Source organism: Petromyzon marinus, chromosome 7 (genome assembly GCF_048934315.1).
Source record: "Petromyzon marinus isolate PM22_M1 ecotype Great Lakes invasive population chromosome 7, UKy_Petmar_22M1.pri1.0, whole genome shotgun sequence".
Taxonomy (NCBI): Eukaryota; Metazoa; Chordata; class Hyperoartia; order Petromyzontiformes; family Petromyzontidae; genus Petromyzon; species Petromyzon marinus.
In genome coordinates this window covers 16791382-16812713 of record NC_133673.1, presented here as the reverse complement: position 1 = coordinate 16812713, position 21332 = coordinate 16791382, and the positions used below count along the sequence as shown (strand labels likewise).

The 21332-nt window shown below is 46.7% G+C and overlaps 1 protein-coding gene across 7 annotated transcripts in view; it reads left to right on the top strand.

Annotated features, from left to right (window-relative positions):
- The first annotated feature begins 3898 nt into the window (after positions 1–3898).
- LOC116940054 (deformed epidermal autoregulatory factor 1 homolog) overlaps positions 3899–21332 on the top strand; it is a 59437-nt gene continuing 42003 nt past the window's right edge. For 3 of the 7 annotated variants that reach the window (XM_032949334.2, XM_032949331.2, XM_076065470.1), the window contains exons 1-5: positions 3901–4624; positions 9041–9126; positions 15598–15727; positions 16560–16706; positions 17244–17383. In XM_032949334.2, coding sequence (XP_032805225.2) covers positions 4549–4624; positions 9041–9126; positions 15598–15727; positions 16560–16706; positions 17244–17383 — 579 coding nt within the window. In that variant the 5' untranslated portion in view covers positions 3901–4548. Of the gene's footprint in view, positions 4625–9040; positions 9127–15597; positions 15728–16559; positions 16707–17243; positions 17384–21332 lie in introns of all 7 variants that reach the window. The other 4 variants (XM_032949335.2, XM_076065471.1, XM_076065469.1 and 1 more) reach the window with 3 other exon arrangements.

The following is a 21332-nucleotide window of genomic DNA, read 5'->3' as shown; positions in this document are numbered from 1 at the left end:
CTGTACGTAGCCGACCGCGCTAATCGGAGGTGTGGAGAAAGGACAAACTGAACACAAACAGCAGTTATAAAGAAATTAGTTTTCAATATAGATTTCGAAGTGCATAGCTCCAGTGGCTTCCTAATAATAATAGAATGGCAGCCAATACATGTAACGCATCCGCGGTGGTGTCCAACAAGAAGATGGAGAAATGAAATCAGCTCCGCGTGCAGGAAGTGGAGATCGTTGCATCACAGGATCGTAAGAGATGGCGGCAGATTGAGGAGGCATTTCTTTAACATTGTTTTATTAATGCCTGATGATCATGGGAAATCGTCACGATTTTAATCACGGCATTACCATCCTTCACCATACTGCGATGACAGTCTCACTCCTGCAGAGGACTCATCTCATCGCTCCATCTTCTCGGTGGTCAGACTCTTGGCCGTGTTTTCTCCTTTGTCTAAAAATACCCTTTTTTAATAACTTGTTATATATTTAGATATTATATAAGTCCACCTTCATACCAATGAAGCGGCAACTTCATACACGCTCCTCTGTTCAGTTTCAGTCGTGTTTATTAGCACGGCAACAAGGGCTTTGTATCCTGGCAAACGAAGAAAGAACCGCTTTAGTACATTTTTTTGCCACAGCCCAATTTTAGAAACCCTGGGATAAATCCTTAAATTTAACGGATGTGGGCCATGACACACACAGCGATTTGTGCTGGTGGCTTCCACTTCTATCGAACACTCAGCTTTGATAACAACTCCTCACAGCCAGAGGCGGTAGGTCGTGGGATTCTGCTGAATCTCTGCAAACTGTTGCATCAGTACTGTTACAAGCAAAAAGCTCCTGGCACGGCCAGCCATTCAGCAACCGCCAATGTAACATTGGGCACACACATACATGTGCAGCCCTTTTGTCCATCCACTGTTGGATAAGGGTCTCCCAAAGCCATAGGGGTCATGGTGATTCAGGTGCCCCGGTGGTGAGATGTTTTTTGCCTCGCCTGGTATACAGGCATTGGGTTCGATTCCAACCTTGATGCCTCTATATTTAGAGTTTGCATAGCTTTTCCACGTGGGCGTATGGATTTTGTTCCGGATCCTCCGATTTTCCCTTTACGTTGAGAAACATGCGTTAGAGTGTTTGGCTGCTATACATGTCCACATGATAAGCCACTTCGTTGATATATCATTTGTGGCCAGATCATTTCTGAAAAAGAGCTAAAGAGCTCAGTGGGCCTTACCTGGTAAAATAAAAAATAGTTGAGTTTATTATTTTACCATATTTTCGGGATTGAGAAGGCAGGGAGCACAGAAGTACAGCACCCCAATGGATTTTACTGCACTGCATTCTCCTACCAGCCGGCTCTGTGTGAAGTGGTCACCCACGCAATCACTGTCGAGGCTCATAGCTGCTTAGCGTCTGAGATCTGACGAGATCGGGCGCATTGCAAATGATTTGGTCATCGAGTGCACACACATATAAAACCTTGCCCACGGCTAAATCGATGCCCTTGCTAGAGCTGACCCCTTCTGCATCAGCCCGGCATTCTAACATTTTGTTGACAGCTCCAGGTCTGCTTTTTTCAGTGCCACTGATCGGTTGTACATAAAAAAATATATACATTCCCTTCCTCTTCTATCTAAATAGATATAAAATAAGGGAACATTTTACGTCGTGTTTTTTATGCATCTGATCACGGGCTTCCATTGCCCAATGACTTTTGCTTGCTGTCTGTCACGGCTTTCTTACGTTTCTGAGCACAGGCCTAAAATGTGAAGTGGCTGATAACAACGAGCACGATCGCAGTGATATAGAAGAGCGTTTTAATACTTTGATAAAACATTTAGAAAGCTCATAGGAGCTTCGGGGATTTCTTTTTTTTTACAACGGGAGGATAATTCCAAGGTGGAACAGTGCGAGGAAAGAGGCAGAAATACAGGTTTTGTGACCTGCAGTGCGGTGGTTGAGTGAGTGTGGATGACAAAACAGTGAGTCTGGTATAGAGTCCTCAATATGGGAGGACAAATCAAGGAGAGAAGTTCATGGGAAGAGTAAACCATGGTAATAACGATATAAAAGTGATACGGTGTTAACTGACCGCCGGTGAGCGAGTTACTTAAGTTCATCAGTGAGTGCTGGAATCACTGAGTCAAACCACCCACGGCAATGTAGATTCATTTTCATTGTAGTCGCAGGGAAATATCCTCAACGTGTTAACACCATCTCGTATGTTCCTACAGATTAACCACAACCTTATTCCTGAACCTACATAGTAATAATACCAAATAATAAAATGTCGATTATTTACCAATAAAAGCTGCACTGAGTGTAGTACGACTCAAGTTTTGGAGGATACTGTGTTTAAATATTTGGCCAAATTCATAAATGTTTGAAATGCGAAAGGAAACCAAAGTGCATTATCTTGAGAAAATCTCCACGAATGGGCGATTCAACATTGCCAACCCTATAGCGAGTCCTGGTGGTCACCCATCCAAGAACTCACCAGGTTCAAACCTGCTGAGCTGCCGAGGTCCAACCAGATTGAGCACGTTCAGGTTGATTTGGTTGCAGTGTACAAGCGAGAGATCCATGCACTTGAGTAGAGTCCCTAATGTATTTCTTAGATCGACCTGATGTATTCTGGAATGTTACAACATAACTTTACAACATTAAAGTCAACACTTAGGAATCCCAGGGGATGGGGAAAAGGGATGTACTTGTGAGATATGTTTTACCACGTGGCGGCTTGTTGGAGGAAGGCGATGCAATGGGTGGACAGCGGTGTTCAGAGGAAAGGGTCAATTGACCCTCTTGCATTCTGAAAAAAATATTGCACCGCCATCATATTTGCCTTTAATTTCAACTCCAAATTCCTCATGTTTGTTTTGGCTCCGTTATCAAGGGATAGGGGAGTTTGAGCGGGTAGGCGCTGGGTGTCTCTGGAGAGGATGCCTTGTGCACACATGAGGGAAATACCCTGTCCCCTGATGACAAAGTATTCGTACGCTACATCCAGCAGCCAGATCGAAATTGCCAGCCATTACTGTCGACCATAGGCGTTAGGCAGCTGATGGAGGAGCCAGGATCAGGATTGTCTTCCTTGGGTTGAAGGTCCAAATGTTGTGAGCTGAAATAAAAACAACTGTAATTTATAGCCCCTCGTCAATTGAATTTTTGGTGAAGGGATCCACAAGTGTCGATCATGGGGGTTCTTTGACTCCCCCACCATGGTGGACAATGGTGATGGGGACAGGGAAAGCCAGGGCCAGTTCAGATATCACGCTTCACTGTTATGTGGCCTGGAATCCAACTCGTGTGACCGATTTCAGAGCAATCAGGTAACCACTGCACCACAGCTTCATACTAGAAACACGACGCATAATGGCTTCTTGTTCAACCCTGTACCTTATTGCGAGTCTTAAATATAATGCATTGTTTAAAAAAGTTAACTTTCATAATTGCACCGTCTCACAGGGTCGTGAACCCATGCAGTAAAATCAGCAGAAACGGTCCTCACTCATTTTCCAGTTTGCATTTCTATTCCAACGTGTTGGGTAAAGGGTTGGAAAATCAATTACGCGGTTAAAAACACACACACAAAGGAATATTCTGTATCTAATTAATAAATATCATGTTCAGGACCATGGGCCAATTTGCTTAAAGGTGAAACGAAAATGTGCCTCAGTTTCCCCTCACTATTCATTGGAAAACAAGGGAAATTATGACTTTAGGTATTGTGTGCTCACATTTAAACGTCCAAATTTAATTTGCGGACCGTGTTTCAGGCTGCGCTAGCATTAAGAAATGTGACCTGCATGATGATGAATGAGAAATACGATTTTAATTCATTATAACAGTGCAATAACCTCTCATATACTCAATGTAATGAGAACGCAGCGTGATGCCCCTGAGTGTGGAGGGAGCGGGGTGGGGAGCGGTGGCGCAATGGTCAGCGCACTGCGCTACGAACCCGGCGACCCGAGTTCGATACCCGCCCACGACCAATAATAGTGGCGGTCCTGGACCTCCCCTAGGTCGATTCAACCTCAAATGAGTACCTTGCTTCGGTGTGTAAACATCGCCACTAGGGAGACAAAGGCGGCCGGGCGTGGTGCTGGCTACCCACCCCCTCGAGTGTCGTGCCGGCCTTCATAGGTGCTGCTGCTGCTCGCTAACAGCACTTGCCCCAGCAGTCTGTCAAGGCTACACGGGGGTTCTTTAGCGTGGGGGGGAGGGGCTTCCCCCCCGCCCCCCTCCTACGCGTTCCCTATGGCAACAGCGCCCCCTGGCGCGCGCCTCGCGTTTTGGCGCGAACGGGTGACGTCACACCGCGCGGCGTGACGTCACCAGCCCGGACGCGCTTCGACTCTGTTCGGGCGCGTCCGCCGCGCTTCGGGCGCCGCGCCGATGAATGCCGAAGCCCCTCGCAAATTCTCGAGAGGGATTTTTTTTCGCGACGCGAATCGCAGCGAGGGTCGCCGCGTGCCACGAGAAGAAATAATCCGGCGGCGCGGGTAATTTTTTGCGGCCGTCAAGGGTTCGGCGAATCCAGCGCCCATGGACTCGGACGGAGATGGCGATGGCGGCGTCATGGCGGACGAGCACGCGCATGCGCACTCGGCGCATTTCCCAGGTGGGAGGGTTGGACGGAAAGGTGGGGAACGAGGGGGAGGGAGACGTGGGGAGGGAGACGAGGGGGGGTAAGAGACGTGGGGGAGGGAGACGAGGGGGAGGGAGACGTGGGGGGGAGGGAGACGAGGGGGGGTAAGAGACGTGGGGGAGGGAGACGAGGGGGAGGGAGACGTGGGAGAGGGAGACGAGGGGGGGAGGGAGACGAGGGAGGGGGGTAAGAGACGTGGGGGAGGGAGACGAGGGGGAGGGAGACGAGGGGGAGGGAGACGAGGGGGGGCAAGAGACGTGGGGGAGGGAGACGTGGGGGAGGGAGACGAGGGGGGGAGGGAGACGAGGGGGGGTAAGAGACGTGGGGGAGGGAGACGAGGGGGAGGGAGACGTGGGAGAGGGAGACGAGGGGGGGAGGGAGACGAGGGAGGGGGGTAAGAGACGTGGGGGAGGGAGACGAGGGGGAGGGAGACGAGGTGGAGGGAGACGTGGGGGAGGGAGACGAAGGGAGACGAGAGGGGGGGTAAGAGACGTGGGGGAGGGAGACGAGGGGGAGGGAGACGTGGGGGAGGGAGACGAAGGGAGGGAGACGAGGTGGAGGGAGACGTGGGGGAGGGGAGGGGGTTCTGGAAGGAGGGGGAGGGGTTCACAGTGAGTGACAAGTGCCATAAATGTAACTGCAGGGAGTTTTGAAGGATGAATTATCGCAGCTCAGCATTCTGACAAGTCCAGTAGTTTTCTTCTGTACCTTCTATTTTTTTTCCTTGTAAGGGGCCGTCCATAAATGACGTCACACACCTAGGGGGGGAGGGGGGTCAGACATTTGTGACGATGTGTGACGAGGGAGGGAGGTTGAGAAATGTGACGTCACATCAAAATGCGCAACTTTAAATACATATAAACAATAGAATTGTTATAACACTAAGTTTGATTAATTTTCATTATTAACTATTTTATTATTTGAATTTAATAAGGTCACCTTTTCTTTATTCCATGAAGGAGCATTTTGCTTCTTCATGGGAGAATGGAGAACCATAAATTTTGTAACATTTTTGAATGATTGTTATTAAACATTTTAATTATTCTACCAGGGCTTTTCATTCTGTGGAATGAATATGTGATTGTTATAATTGTACTCTCCGTTTTGCTTCGTTCTACTACAAAGTTTCAAGTATGTTTTTTTATAGTTATAATTACTATTACATTTTTATAAGAGAATTTCAATAATATTCTGAACATCTTCAGTTTTAGTTTGACGTTAAATATTTTCAAGTGAATTTTATGCTTAATTTCAGCTTTCCAACGCCTTTTTAGTACGTGTTTTCTTCTACGTCACAATGCAGCGCCACATTAAATACGCACTACAATGACAATAGTTTAAAGTGATTTGAAGCATGTTTTATTTTCAAAATGGAAATATGGTTTTGGGGGGGGTGGGCAGAGCTTTGTGACGTCATGTTTGAGGGGGTCTGACTTTTTGTGACGCCGTGTGACGAGGGGGGGAAGGGTAAAAAATTGGCCACAATCGCGTGACGTCATTTATGGGCGGCCCTTAAGGCCACACGCACACGGTGTTGTTGACGAATGTGTTGCGTTTTTGTTTCATCTGCTTGTGCACCACTGCCAACGCAGCAACATCACCAAATAATTTTATTTTAAATTATCATTAGCCCCTTTTACCTTTCCCAATGACATGAAGTTACCCGATTGAGCGCGCCTCAACTGCGCGAGGTTGTATAGACGGTGGAAGGCGTTGAAGAAGAATAAGTAAACGCCAATGATAAATCTATTCTTAGTTGCAAAGCGCAGTCGTCAGGCTTCCACGACCCCCATCACTGTACCCTGAAAGAGGCGGGGACTAAATAATAATGGCGGGGCACAGCATTAGGGGCGGGGCCTAAAACAGAAGAGGGCGGGGCCTAAAAAGGAAAGGTGCAGAGCCTTTTGAGGAAGAGGCTGGCTGTATGTGGTCTCAATTTCAGAAATGTTTTTCCAGAGTAAAGCCCATTGAGCTAAGAATCTCATTTTCAAGGGTGACTCGGCCAGCAGACAACATCAAAGCATTCCACAATAACAGATTAAAACAACCCTTAATGATAACAAGTTCCATAACTCTGGGACAGGTATATAATATAATTTTGATTCAGGAATGCGGGCCTATAGAGAAAGGGGTGGGTCTCTGTAAGCAGCAGGCAGCATACTTGCAATACTGCCAGACGTGGCCACAGGCTAACTAGTTGAACTGCAGTGACTTAAGCAACACCGTTAACATGGGTGCAAACAGTTTAAAAGGTGAATTCGGATGATATAATTTGTGTTCTCCAGAGCCGTAATAATGTCCCCCAGCAATACGGGGGGACTGTGATGGGCTGGCGTTGAAAGACGTTTTGAGAGATTTATCCTTGATGTTACAGTAATTGTACTTGTCCATTGCTGGATGAAAGTCTCATGTTGAGCGTCGTGGGGGGTGTTTGACCACAACGGAACTAAGCAATGCTACTGGTCAGTATGGTTTGGTGAAGGCGGAGAGTATACAATTACAGCAATATTAATTATTTTGCTGCACTCTGCCATCGCTGCACCTCCAGTGTATATGTTTAACCACAACCTACTGTCATGTGTCTGTTATGAAATGCCACTGAATTTTGACTTAAAACTTTCGTGACTGAAGGAATTAATATCCTTGGTTCTTTCGGTAAAGTTATGTAGATAGAAAATAAAAAAGTAATTTATGTAATTAAAAATACAATTAATAAATTGAAATTAATAAAAGCAAATATATATTTTAAATGATTTTATTATTTTTTTCTTTTATTTTCTTTCTACTTGACTTTACCGAAAGAACCAAGAATATGAAATGCCACTGTTTGCTGACGCTTCTATGCCTGAGAAATTACACCTTTGTACCGAGGTGGCCACGCTTAAAAGTGGGACGAAAGGGGATTCGAGGTGGGAGATACTGGGAAGATTGCTCTCGACTGTCGTTGTTGAGCGTTAAGGTGGGCTACATTTATGTCGTCAGCAGGTGGCATCCAAAACTACCGGAAGAACTATGAATGTGTACTATAAGACAGTTATGACAAGGCGGGTTAAAACCCTTATAGCATGGCCATTGTATTTTTACTTCAGACCATGTATTATTCAAAATAAAAAAATGGGTTATGGCTATAATGGATCCTAACCTGCCTATCACAGTTTTATTCATGATTGTGAATAATATCAGTGGCACGCGATATCTGAACCTGTCCTGAGTGTCCCCTTCACCAAACAGCTCTGACCAGCGAGATGAAGTACATAGCACAAAACCCGTGACCCACAGTATGGGGAGGGCTTCACCCTGCAGTAGATTGACAAAGGGCGGATAGTTTTGGCTACTCTGCGGGTGAGGGGTAATTCCAACAAAGGTAACACAAACCTGAAAACAGGCCAGTGCTGAATCTATATTTGAAGCTTTTGTGACTGCAGGAATCCATACTCTCTGGTTCTTTCGGTAAAGTCATATAGGTATAAGGTATAAAAGAAAAAAGAAAATAATTAAAAAATATACCTACGTGACTTTACCGAAAGAACCAGAGAGGCCAGTGCTGGTTCCCATTTATTATTATGACGTTGAAGGGTTGCTGTCATATTATTTTTTGGTAATAAGTGATATGGATTTAATGACATGATGATTATAGTGATATTGTGTTAATTTAGGTTTGTGTGCTTTGCTGTACTTTTTGTACAAATAAAGATTACTTGAAAACATCTTCAACTGCAGTTCACTCAAGAAGAGCCTTCAATAGGTCATCTGATCATTTCAACATTACAATCAATAATGCATATTCTGTCAGCTGCACAAAAGTTATTTAATAAATAAATAAGCTACAAAAATGATCACATTGTATAATTTCGATGCCATAAATGATTCCAAAAAAATGTGAGCAAATAACTAATGTAATTCATATTTGAATCATTTATATTCAACTTGAATTCTCGAGTTTGTTGTTTCAAAAATATTATGTCAGGAAATTAAACATTCCAGTCAACCCATACGGTTTAGCCCTTTTCTCGTACAGGGAAATTGAGTTTTCACGTCCTTATGGCATATAGCCATTTCAATACATGCAAAAAAACAATGCGTGTATTTGTTTCTGTTTCTCCTTTTGTAGGATGAACGTTGAGATTTTTAAGGGCACAGGGTGACCAATAAGGTCTGAATTGTTCTGTAATAAGGTAGGCACTGATAAGGGGTTGACAGGTGTGATAAAATATCTCATACAAATAGAACGACCAGAATTAATTGGATTGTAACGATATTTTGGATAATGGGCGATGCGATTATCATGCTTCTTACAGTTCGTCGCACGATACATCATGACATTGCCACCATGCGGGAAGCTTACGAAGTTGTCGCGCTAACGGGCACTGCTTTATCCCGCTTGCACAGAGGGCTCGGTGAGCGTGGCCAATGTGGCTATGCCTTCGGACCACGTCTTCACTTCGGCCGTGTCGGCGGTGTCTGACCACATCCTGGTGGGTATTAAACTATTTACGTCAGCGCTGACCCACGCCCCACTTCGGCATCAATGACGCGTACATGTTCGGCGCGTCCATGTTTGGTCCCCGTTGTCAATAAATGGGATGTCCTACACAAACTATATTTTTGTTAATGAGGGAAAAAAGAGCATTCAAGGTTCCGTCAAGCACGCCACCACAGCGCTTGATTATTAATTTACCTCCATTGACGAGCACCTTTCAGGAACAAAAGTTGGGTATTAGCGTACCGTGTAATGAAACTCGGCACATGATTACGCGAACCGCAACGCAGTGCACGTTTTACCCTGGCGCTTGATAGTCGCAGGCCTTGGTGAGCTGGGGTATACAACGATAGAATGCAGCAGGTCATGTCGCGGACTTTAACTAAATTTAATACGAGATTGTTAAAACTTATTTCATAGCCTCAAGCATCAACGCCACGGGAATATAGTGTATTTTTGACTTGCAGTTTGTATATTTGCTGAACAATGGTGAATAGTAATAGAAATACAGACACGTTGGGCACTTGTATACAATACGGAAATTTGTCTCCCAAACAATACATTTGACATGCAGTAGTTACATGCTTGTATAGTATATCATAATTATCATCCATAATCTATCTGCTGCTGGATGGTGGTCTCTCCAAGCCAGCACCCACAACAATCCTTCTGGCTCCTGGTACGTGAGCTCATTTCATCACTCAGTCTCTGCAGGGGACGACTTCTCAGGCGCGCTCCACTTACTTTACGTAACAGTCAATACGATGTCGCTACAATGCCTATCTAATCCGTGTGTTCCCAAATTATCTTATTTAAGTGGCCGCCACTCTTTGCTTCTGCGTGTGGTTTTCACAAACGGTGAGGCAGAAGGAGTGACAGAGGGAAACAGAGTGAGATAGGACAAAAGGAGAGAGAGACACAGGGTGAAACAGAAATATATACAGTGAGACACAGAGAGAGAGAGACAGGGGAAGACAGAAGGGCAGAGGAACATTCACAGACATGGAGACAGAGAGATAGACAGAAATCGGGAGACAGGGAGACTGATGCTGATTATATGGAAAGAGACTTTCCAATTTCTGGAAAAAATATGTAAAAATGTATCCTGTTCGGCTTCCATTTTTTAATGTTACGTGGTGCATCCTGTTTAAAATACATTTTCAATGAATCAAGTGCTTCGTTTTCATAATCAGAAATGGCTCGAATTATCGTCAAGAACGCTAACAATGTTCTATTTAAGAGAATGCAGCGAGGGTATAATGAAAAGTGATTACTTAATTGTTCTTGTGTCGCCACTGCATTAATGACCTTTTAGTTAATTGGAACACATACTTGACAAATGCATTGCTCTTTAAAATTTAAACAAGACTGATATGCAGAAAATGTAACTCTGCAATGCTCAGGTTGGGGTTCAGTGGGTCAGCAGGCAAGGTCAGCAGGTTAATCCGATGCTGTGGCCGCTGGTCACACGCAGCAGCAACGGCGCCGTATACACCCACAAGTTACTTGCTTTAACGCCGCGTGCACAGCAGTTCATTCCAAGTTATTGCCGATGTCACTTTCCCCCTGCGACCCTAATGGACGTTGATGACAAAGCGGCGCTGGCTGTAAACGGCCGTGCTGCACTGTGAGCAGCTTGTGGTGGGTGCCCTCAGCTGCTCGGACTAATGGGGGTAGAAACTGCAGCGCATGGACTTTCTGGCGACAATAGGGAGCGTGCTTACACGTTTGACCTTTGTAAAGGCATTTAAGTGTGTTTGTGTGCGCTGGGTGTGTAACGGAATGTAATTTAAAAAGGGAAAGCGCCAACGCACAGTCCCGTGCTATCGCGCTGGCCAGAATGCCCAGGACAGAATGCAGTGTTTGGCATTACGCTTTGCCTCACCACGACACGTACGTTACGCCAATTGACTTGCTGCAGCATGACTTACTCTTACCGCTGGGTCAAGAGTTGGTGTGCAACGTGGGGATACTTGACTGACATTTTAGCTCGTGTTGTTAAACAAGAACCACTAACCGGTTTTAGAATTGGTTACCTGGTGCCAATAAGGTACCAGTAACCGAACGCAGTGGAATTTGAGTCACAAACGTGCCAATTGGCCTGCACGAACGTGCAAACGGCATGGCGGCCTTGGTCACTGCATTTGATCGAAGAGCGTCCACTCGGCAGGATATTTGGTCTACTCTTCCACACAGACTAGACATCTTGGAATAGGTGGGTGTACCCACACTTTACCCCACCACACGCGACCTGCCAATCGTAGACTCACTGCGGTGTACTTATCTACATTGCTGGGTAGACATAGGCGGAGGCGAGGGGACGAATTTAAGAAAATGTGTCCCAAATATTCATCTGACGCACCAGGAGGTGGAATGGAGTTATAAAAGGTAAATAGGTTGTGTTTGTTGATAAACGTTTGTATATGTGCAGCAAACCAGCACTTTGCTTGCTTCTCATGCGGGATCTCGGAAATACATTGAGAAAAATCTGTTAACCATAATTATAGCTGCTTGACCACTGACGACACCCAATACTTCATGTCCGTGCTGTAATAAAATTTGGCCACCCACATAAACGACAAGATGTTATTGTGGTCTAGAAACTAACACATACAAACCGAAACGATTCCTGTATAATTTCGACGTTTGGTCAGGCCACCCCATGCTACACCAAGCAAGGGCCTCTGCCCTGTTTGGTATTGAATCAACGAGTGGACGGGAGACAGGTTCCCCTCCTGTACGCGTCAGCGTCACCTTTAACCACTAAACATTTCCATGGCGCTTGGCACATTACAGTACTCTGCTCATGGTCCACATCAGGGATTCATTTCTCACTGAATATTTTGTAGGTGGCTGGTAATACTGGGGTAGGCACATGACTAGTAGTAGCCACAGCAATAAGCGAGAGGTGTTCCGGATGTGATGTTCGAGGTGTGGAAATTAATCCCCGATCCAGATGTTCCCACATGTGCACGATAGGATTTATGTAACAGGCTTTTTGTGCCACTCCAAATCCGTGGTCTATTGCATGAAACTCACACCTCCATACTTGACCGTGGGTGCAATACATTGGGGTTGGAGGTACTCGTTTGGTCTTCACACCCAGTTGCAAGCTCCTTGCGTGAAGTACTGAAACCTGGATTCATCAGAGAAGAGTACCAGCTTCTAGTATTGAAGGGTCTCGACAGACCGTGTCCTATGACCAAACATTTTTAAACTGTTAATTTGTATCATCAATAAAGAATTCCCTGCTTGAGACACACTCCTTGTAGCCAAGTCGGTGGACATGACATTATAGCATTTGTAGGCTCAAAGGCATTGCATGGGTGATGTTAACAAGTAACATTTCGAAGGTGCATGTGGACCTGCAGCGGAAGGCCCTCCAGATCGCTTTGTCGCAGCAGTGGCATTTTCCTGTGTGAACTTCGCGATGATTGTTGGCCACATATGCACGAGAAATGCCACGATGTCTATCTGTGGTTAACTCGGGTCCACACTCGGAACGTCCCATGGCATGTCTTCGGGTAAAGAGTGAGAATATCACGAGCGCTGCCTTTTTTTCGGCGCGGTGATTGCGCCCGCTGGTTATCTGGCCATCCAGACGTGCGCGATCTGAGTGATAACACCATCAATATGAAAATTGCTGTCCTATACATTTATGTGGGTGACCAAATTATTATGGCAGAGACCCGTATAAATACACACGTGGAATACAAATACACAGCAACGTCCATTGTGTTTTGAAGTGCACGGTTTGAAGGTCGGAGTCTGTAAAGGATGTTAATGTAATGGCAATGGTAGCTTATGAGTAAAAAAGCCCTGAATTCGACGCATCTTCTTAGAGCTCGAGAGCCAGGCAGGGTTTGGGGCTTGACGGTGCTTGGAATGGGCCACGGGTATAGATCTAAAACAGGTGTTGTAGGCTACCCGCCTTGGTAAGTCCGCATTAACCACCGTGATTATGGTCAAACAATGGCCACATCTCCCTTGCTCTGGCCATCCACATGGCCGCCTACATCCCCATGCTCGAATCCAGGATTTAAGACTTCCACTTCTCTTCGGCCTATGCAGCACCGATTACGATGGTCCTCTTGTCTTATTACATAATTCATTTTCCTCAGTGCCATGCTCCCTACTTAACTTTCCTCTTCACCTCAAAAATAATATCCCTCCTCTTCCACTCAATCTCATTTAGTGGCAGTATTTGTCCGTATGCAGCTTCTTGAGATGCGGTTGCATTTAGATGCTGTATAAATTCAAAGTTCCATGCATTATGAGAGCGCACCGTATCTCGGAAACCAATTGACTGATGCGAGCCGTTCAACGTCTATATGGCCTCTGGCGTGCCATCAGGCTGACGCGACATTACCGTAACATTCCACTTTAAGTGCGCTTTAACAGAATCCATGTTGGTGGGGCCTAGAAATGCCACGGAGAGGTTACTGCATGTCGGATGTTGCGTATGCGTGTAATTAGTAAAGAGCCAGTTAAAATGTGTCAGTTAAAATGTGTGCGGTCGGAATACATATGAAGGTACCCACGCAATGTTCTATGACACGGCCTCCACTTGAATAAACCATTTGTTGTATTTGTTTAACGTGCACGTGGTGTGTAGCTAATTTATATTTAATTACAGACAAAATAATACAAAATATGCATCACCCTTCGTTAAATCACGCATTTTTGAAGGCCTCTCCGTGCTGTGTCAGCTATGGGGTTGTTTGACCATACTTCACCACGCTGGTTGGTGCGGGTTGGTGAAGGGGGCACCCAGAAACCGGTTCAGATGTCACTCACCACTGACGTTTGCCGTCGCCGGAAATCAGATTGAGGTGTGCGGGAATATAGCACAAGACGCTAACCACTGCATCGCCGCTCCACTCCCCGTTTTGTTTGATACAAATCCAAATATTCGTTTCGTCATTGTTCAGCAGGTGGCAGATTTACAATGTCACAGAACTTGCAGTCATGAGGCTCAGTGGATGGGGCCACGGGAGAATTAATCAGATCACCTTTAGGGTTCAATCAGCAGTCCCAACCAAAACTGCAGGGAGGACGTAGCGAATCTCATCTGTAGCGAATCTCCTCTGCAGAGAAGTGAGCAAACCTCAAAGTGTGTGGGCAGTAACAGGATTCCGAATACAAATCAACCTCATCACTTACGCCCACCTTTCAGTAACACTCCGCGCCTGTAAAGAGACTTGAAGGCGAGGTTCCGACTCTTTGAGTACAAAACAATTGGCGGGTCAGCTTTTATCTGTTCACTTCATCAATTGCCCGAGCGTATTTTATTTGATGTGGCCTTCATTGCTCCGCTTGTTAATTGTGTTCCTGAATGCCCTCTCCATAACCGCAAGGCCACTGCCATTTGCAGTAGACCTTCAGCCGTCGGTGGCATTTTAAAAACGCTGATGAATTTAAATATATCATCTGGAGTAAGTGAACGAATGTCCTCTTCGTCAGCCATTAGGCACTTTAAATGCAATTAGCTTCAGCGTAGTGATTAATTATTATTTTTACACGACTCGTGCGGGGCATTTATTTATTTATTTACCTCATGCTTAACTCGTGCAGAAATTGTCACTTTGTTCACATCCAAAGTCCCCACTGCCCCCCCTCCCCCACCGGTAAAATCAATGCGGAAAATCTATCGCTACAATCATCGCACGCCGCCACCCACCGAGCACTCGTCACGCCTCCCTCCCTCCCTCCCGGGGAGCGCGAGCCCTCGGCACTATCTCTGCGCTATCGTGGCGGTGCCAATCGCGCGAGCGGTGGAGCCAACGGGTTAGTCGGTAAAACCAACAACAAAAAATTAGATGTGGGAATTCAAACCTGTCCGGATGAAACTCCGTGATGAAATTCGTGCCTTCCAACGATAGCCCCACGTGCTCACGGACGGCCGCACAGCGGATGTATGGCGTGTCGGGGTGTGTGTGTATGTATGTATGTTGAACTTCTTTTGCACTGTACGTAGCCAGCCATGCTAATCGGGTCAGCGCTGAACTGCTAGTGCTGAGATCCGGGATCAAAATCCAGGTTCCAGCAACCTGTGACTAAACCGAGTTTCCAAGTGCAGTGAGTTGATTGTCACGGCCCAGTCATCAGTGACTAATGCACTGAACAAAACATCGTGCAAACTTTGGCTCTGGAATTAGATGGACTAAATTCTAGCTCTTGAGAATTTAAAATATCACTTAGACTGCCATGCATTGAACATTCCTCTCGGTGGCCGAGTGCCTGGAAAAGTGCTTCCCCCAGCGGTAGCTCTGTGATATCTGCTTCCGTGGGCCGTTCTATGCCACTGCGGATTCCATAGCTCTGCGAGAGATCGTGACTTGACGCCGACCAGGATAAAATTGAGGGGAGAGGTTTGTGAAATGTTAAATATAACTAAATTAAAGAAACAAATAGTCGGAGCCCTGAGGAGGCCTGTGTTGATCTGCGCTTGCGGGTCTGGGTGCAGAACGGCCGCACCACCCTGCAGCTCGGAGACTCGCTGCCCCAGCAGAAGACGAGGCTGATAGTGGTGCACGCGGACGGCACCCTGGTGGAGACCACGAGCCTCAAGCCGCCCACCGCCGCCCTCGTTTCGGGTGGGTTCCCCACCTCCAGCTCGCCACGGTGGCTATGAGATGTTAACTACCTCGTCTGGTATGCAGGAGGTCGTCGGTTTGATTCCGGCCCTGACACCTGTATATTTGGAGTTTGCACATCTCTCTCTCTCTCTTCCTATGGTCGCGTGGATTTTTGTCCGGGTCCTCCACATTTATAAACATGCGTTTAGAGTATTTGGCTGCTATAAATTTACACGTGATAAACCACTTTGTTGGGCTATCATTTGTGATAGCCAAGTCGTTTCTGAAAAAGAGCTACATAGGTCAGTGGGCCTTACCTTGTAAAATAAACGACAGTTGACTTCAGTTTAACACCGCCGCATCATCACACATCCTCCGCTGCCCATACAGTCTGAGCTCCTTCCCAAGCCACCCATTTTGTCGTCTTTCTACCCTTATTCGAGTCTAGGCTCGAGAAGGACCTGCACCATTCCTTTGTGTGTTATAATAACTATTTACCCCAAGAGAGCCACATTGAGTCTGAGGACTCATTTTAAAGAAGGTCTTGCATTGTGATGTTTGGCCAACACAAGTCACATGTGTGTGAGTTTTCACTGTGGGAGGAAGCCGGGGAACCTCGAGGAACACACGCAGAATAAAGAGAGAACGTATAAACTCAACACAGATCGGCGCCCGGGTCGGGAGTTTAATTTCGGCCGTTGTTACTGTGAGACACAAGTGTTATCAAGGGGCCATTGATGGAAAACAAATCATCTTAGTCGCTTAAATCCAGACCGCAGAACGTAAATAGTCCCCGTTTGTCGCGGTCCACGCGCCGCGCTGAGAGGGCCGTCGGTCTGCGTCTCGCCAGGCTCCCAGCCCACCTCGGCCCCGCTGTCCCCCGAGCCCGAGAAGGACGGCACCAAGTACAGCTGGGACACGTCGGCCTACGAGAACGAGCTGCCCGTGCGCTGCCGCAACACCAGCGGCGTGCTTTACAAGAACCGCCTGGGCTCTGGTAACCATCGCCGTAATCACTTGCAATGCACGCTCGTGCCACAGCCCTTTCTGTCAATCCGCTGTTGCATGAGGATGACCTCCCTGTGCCGCGTGGGGCAAGGGGGTTATTTTGAGCGCACTTCGACGGTGAACAAACATTGTTTGCGAGACTACCTTCGCAGCGGTGCGCATGGGTATGTAACAAAAACGCGCCGCATCCGTCAATAATGCTGCCCATTGTAAGAGGCGATGTTCCGGTTAGTGGCCCTTGTTCGGAACAGATGGATAGAGGGGTCAGAGAAATTGAGTGAATGATAGTTAGAGACTGCACTATACACCATGGGGCTCTGATATAAATAAAGTTTCAAGAGTGTGAAGTCTTAAATTTCCACAAAGGATAGTACAATTTGGTAAAGGCGTGGGGCGTAGATGCAGGAGCAAAGAAGTACAGTCTGACGCGACATTGTTACAACATCGCCACTGATCATCATCACCGTTAAAACAGCCACCGTCCTCCTCCTGCTCTTGGTATCGATCTCACACCCTGTCCTGGCAGGCGGGCGAGGGAAATGCATCAAGCACGGCACCATGTGGTACACTCCCAGCGAGTTTGAGGCCATGTCTGGTCGCGCCAGCAGCAAGGACTGGAAGCGCAGCATCCGCTACGCCGGGCGTCCCCTACAATGCCTCATCCAGGTGGGTAGGACTCGCTAGGCAAGGAGCCAGGCTGAGGCCCTCAGTTCCGTTCAGTTTTATTTGGCGACGCAGGTAAGTAACGTTCAGTAACAGGCTGCTTTGCAAGCGATACGTGCATAATACCTGAGGGGAGATTGTACCTCGTTAATAGCATATAATAATACGGAACAATAATCATGAATAACGGTGTTCAACATAAGGTTGGTGCTTCAACATTTGAAGGTATACAATCACGGGCAACACTTTACAGAACATGTGGAACAATAAATAAATAAAATGCTGAGTTTGGCAGAGCATGGTAGACACACGTGCAAGTAAGTGGGTGTTTAAAATAAAGTATAAAATGCGATTAGGCCGGCGTGGGGGGAGCAATTTTGTCTGGAAACACGAAGCAAGCTCGTTTCAATAAAAGGGAGCAGCAACAAAAAATGTTCTTCAACCCAAAAGTGATTTCACTCTTGGCACGTTGAGCAGCATGGGAGAGCAGCTTCTAAGGCAGTGCGAGGATGGCTGAGGGTGAGACGCTCGCGTCGGTAACTCACCGATTTTCTCTTGAGCACTGAGGATGACCGATGCCCAGCTGTCTCCGGATGTCGAGGGGAGGTAAGTTGGTGTTTAAATACGAGTCGCAGTGGTGCGTTAGTTCGGGGGCATCCAGTGGAGAACGGAGAGCTGAGTGATACAAGGGGACCGGGCATTGAGGACCGTGACCGAGGCTGATCTGTAGGTGACATCACGGTCGCACAAAATGGGGCGTGCGGTGTCCTTGACTGCATGTAATGTTTGCTTCTGTTAAGGAAGCCACTCTTATTTTTTGACACATTTTTGCGACTTATTCAATATGTGCTTGAAAATACATTTTAGAGTATAAAAAAATTCAACTATTTCAATTTGCTGCGAGTCTAGGGACATGATTTGCAATGAGGTGGAGATGGGTTTATATTTACTGGAAAACACCATCAATGTTGTTTTCTTACAGTGGAGTATGAGCTTTAGGGGCAGCTGGGTGAACGTTGAAGGGCGTCGAAATTCTGCTGAAATTTGGAGCTGAGATCATCCAGAGATTTACTGGAGACTATGAGGGCCATTTCCACCATAAATAGGTTTATGTCCGAATGGGATAATGACTTGCCCAGGTTGTTTATATAAAGTGAGAACAAGATTGGACCTATGACTGAGCCCCTGTGGATGTAGGAATATGCCATCTGCTGTGAAGTAGAGACACTTCAGGAATTGTCATCTTGTACTGTGAACGCTGAAATAGACAAGTGAACGAAATGTGAAAAATGGGTCTTGCTAGGGTTGCCACCTCTTAGGATCGTCTCTTTTTAGAGGCAGCTGTCCTGGGAAATCTGGAAGTCCACACGTGATGTGAAAAAGCACAGGTTTTGTCAGAATTTTGAAACCACACCACTCAAGTTATTCCATTTACATGTAGTTATCGCCACTTATCTAGAATTGTGAGGTATTCTTGTTCCCATGATATGACCTGGTGTTTGGACTGGTGTCTGATTGTCTGTTTGGTTAGCGCTAGGGGTAAAGATAGTGTTTGGTTGGCTGATGTTATTCGGGTTCGCGTCATTGGGAAGGCTGACACTCTGAACAGCTGGAACATAGTTCTTTCCTGGCCTATAATTCCCGAAAATACCGCGCACACCGGCAGCGAAGCACTGTGAGGCTTTGAATTGGCGATTGAGACCAATTTGGCATCACCATGTACCATAACAAATGGGAGAAATAATTTCAAAACACTGCACGTATTAGCGATGAGCCAGGCACACCTGTGTCTGAGCACATGCGCCGGTATTTGGAGTCGCGTCACCGGTACAAATTGTGACCAAGAGAGTGGGTGCAGTTAATCTTGTCCGGGGAAGGAAATTGCAACTGTTGCTTGCTCAGATATAGCTCGATGCACCACTATCAGAAATTTAATAAAAAAGAAAACTAGCCTGCCTGAAAATAGGCTTGCGTTCGTCACCACTGCAGTAATTGCTGAACCGAGTTGGATCGAGTGGCGGGGAGGTTGTGGCACTGCGCGCGTGCTTCACAAAGGGAATGCGCAGAGCAGGACCTGACACAGCTGGGCATCGAGGAAACGTCATGCACCGGTGTCAACAGTGCTGCAAAATAACTGTCTCTTAGACATTCAGTTGGCCTGCTACCTATCCACATAAAAATGGTGTTTCACAGCCCTTTGTCAACCCACTGTTGGACGATGGTGTCCACACGCCGTGTCGATGGTGGGGATTGTTTGACCGTATTTCACTTTGCTAGTCACTGCTGCCTGGTGAAGTGGGGCAGATCAACACTGGTTCTGATATCACTTGCCGTGGGTTTATGGATTTCTGCACTAACCACTATGCCACCACTCCACCCACAAGTCCAAATACCTGCCTACATGCTTGCTTGTGATCCAGAATACATACCAGCTCACATGGCTAATGATGATGATACCAGCCTCTATACTGCCTCCGCTTAAAATGATAGCTTATGGCCTTTGCTGCATGGGTGCAAGAATTCTCCACACATCGTGGCCTCATAGCCCTGAAAAGTATTTGTGAGTATCCACTGGCAACCGTTTACATGAATCTGCCATTGGATTGCGAGATATTGGAACAGCATCAGCTGGCATTGGGCCGCTGCCCTAGATGCGCGCACGGCCGCCAATTTCTTGCCAAATAGATGCAATATCTGTTCCTTTGCCGCGTGTGGCTAGAACACGACGGGCGGTTGGGGTGTGCGCGATGTCGTTATTTCGTGGGGTAGCGCTTGATGCTGTTTGCCTTGACATGCTTTGTCAGGGCTTTCAAGGCCAGTAAAGCCATTATTCTTGGAGCAATTTAAAAAAATTGCCAAAAAGACAGCGGCATATCGCGGAGTACGGCGTTTAGTGCTGGCTGTGCGATCACTGCCCATTAGCAGGCTTTGCAACTGCTCTGTGTGTGTTGGACCGGATTGGCCCTGACTCACAAATTGGACTAAACGTGCTTAATTTTGAAGCTACCGATGGGCGTAGCCAATTATGAATGGCAATTACACGGAGCGATGATGGGGCCACCTGTGTTGATTTCAGCGCTCTCACTCTGTTGCGATGATTGTGGGGTCGTTGGCAGAGGAAGTGGCTTCACGTGTGCTCTCGCACACTGCTGCACGCATGTTAGGGTTTGTGTTACTTGAGAGATGTGGGCCATTTGAAGAATCGGTTGTTATTTTTCTTCTTGTTTTTACTGCCACACGTGCATCGTTTTTCATTTGTACAGTCCCGTTTGTATTGTCTTATTCGCCCCATGAGCATAAATGTAACATCCACACGTTACACATGGTTTACATCCATTGCAAATAATCAACTCTTATAATCTAGGTTCGATGCATGTGTAGTGACTGACTCAGAGACACTAAGAGTAGGAGGCACTGTTTATTAACGGCCTTAGCAGTTGACACTTGGAACCAACTAGCGGGTTCTCGATGTGCCCCTTCCGTGACCTTTCCCCTACATCCCTCTCTGGTCTATCACGTGACCTGCTGTCAGTCAGGGCTGCTGTAAACTGCAGATCCCCTTCCCTGCAAGCAAGCAGTGCGATGCTGCTAAGTGACCGATTCTATGTCACTACACATGTATCATGAGAGTTATAATTCCTATTCATTGAAGGATTTGCGAATTGGCACGTGCCGAGTGAAGTGTCAGTTCCATTGGTGACCTTCTTACTGTCATCAAAAAGTTCAAGAGGTTCTGTGCTCAAATCACCACTGAGGCAATGGTGCTCATCTCCTGTTAACAGCCCTCAGCCTGTGATGGAAATTACACATTCCTATGCCGGGCATGGGGAGGGGGGTAGTCTCTCCAAAGGATATCGACCCTGCAATGATGTGAACTCGTAACCTTCCCTTTGCGAGCCTCTCGCTCTACCGCTGAGCCACCCTTCCGGAGACGTTGCTGTTGAAGAGGAGT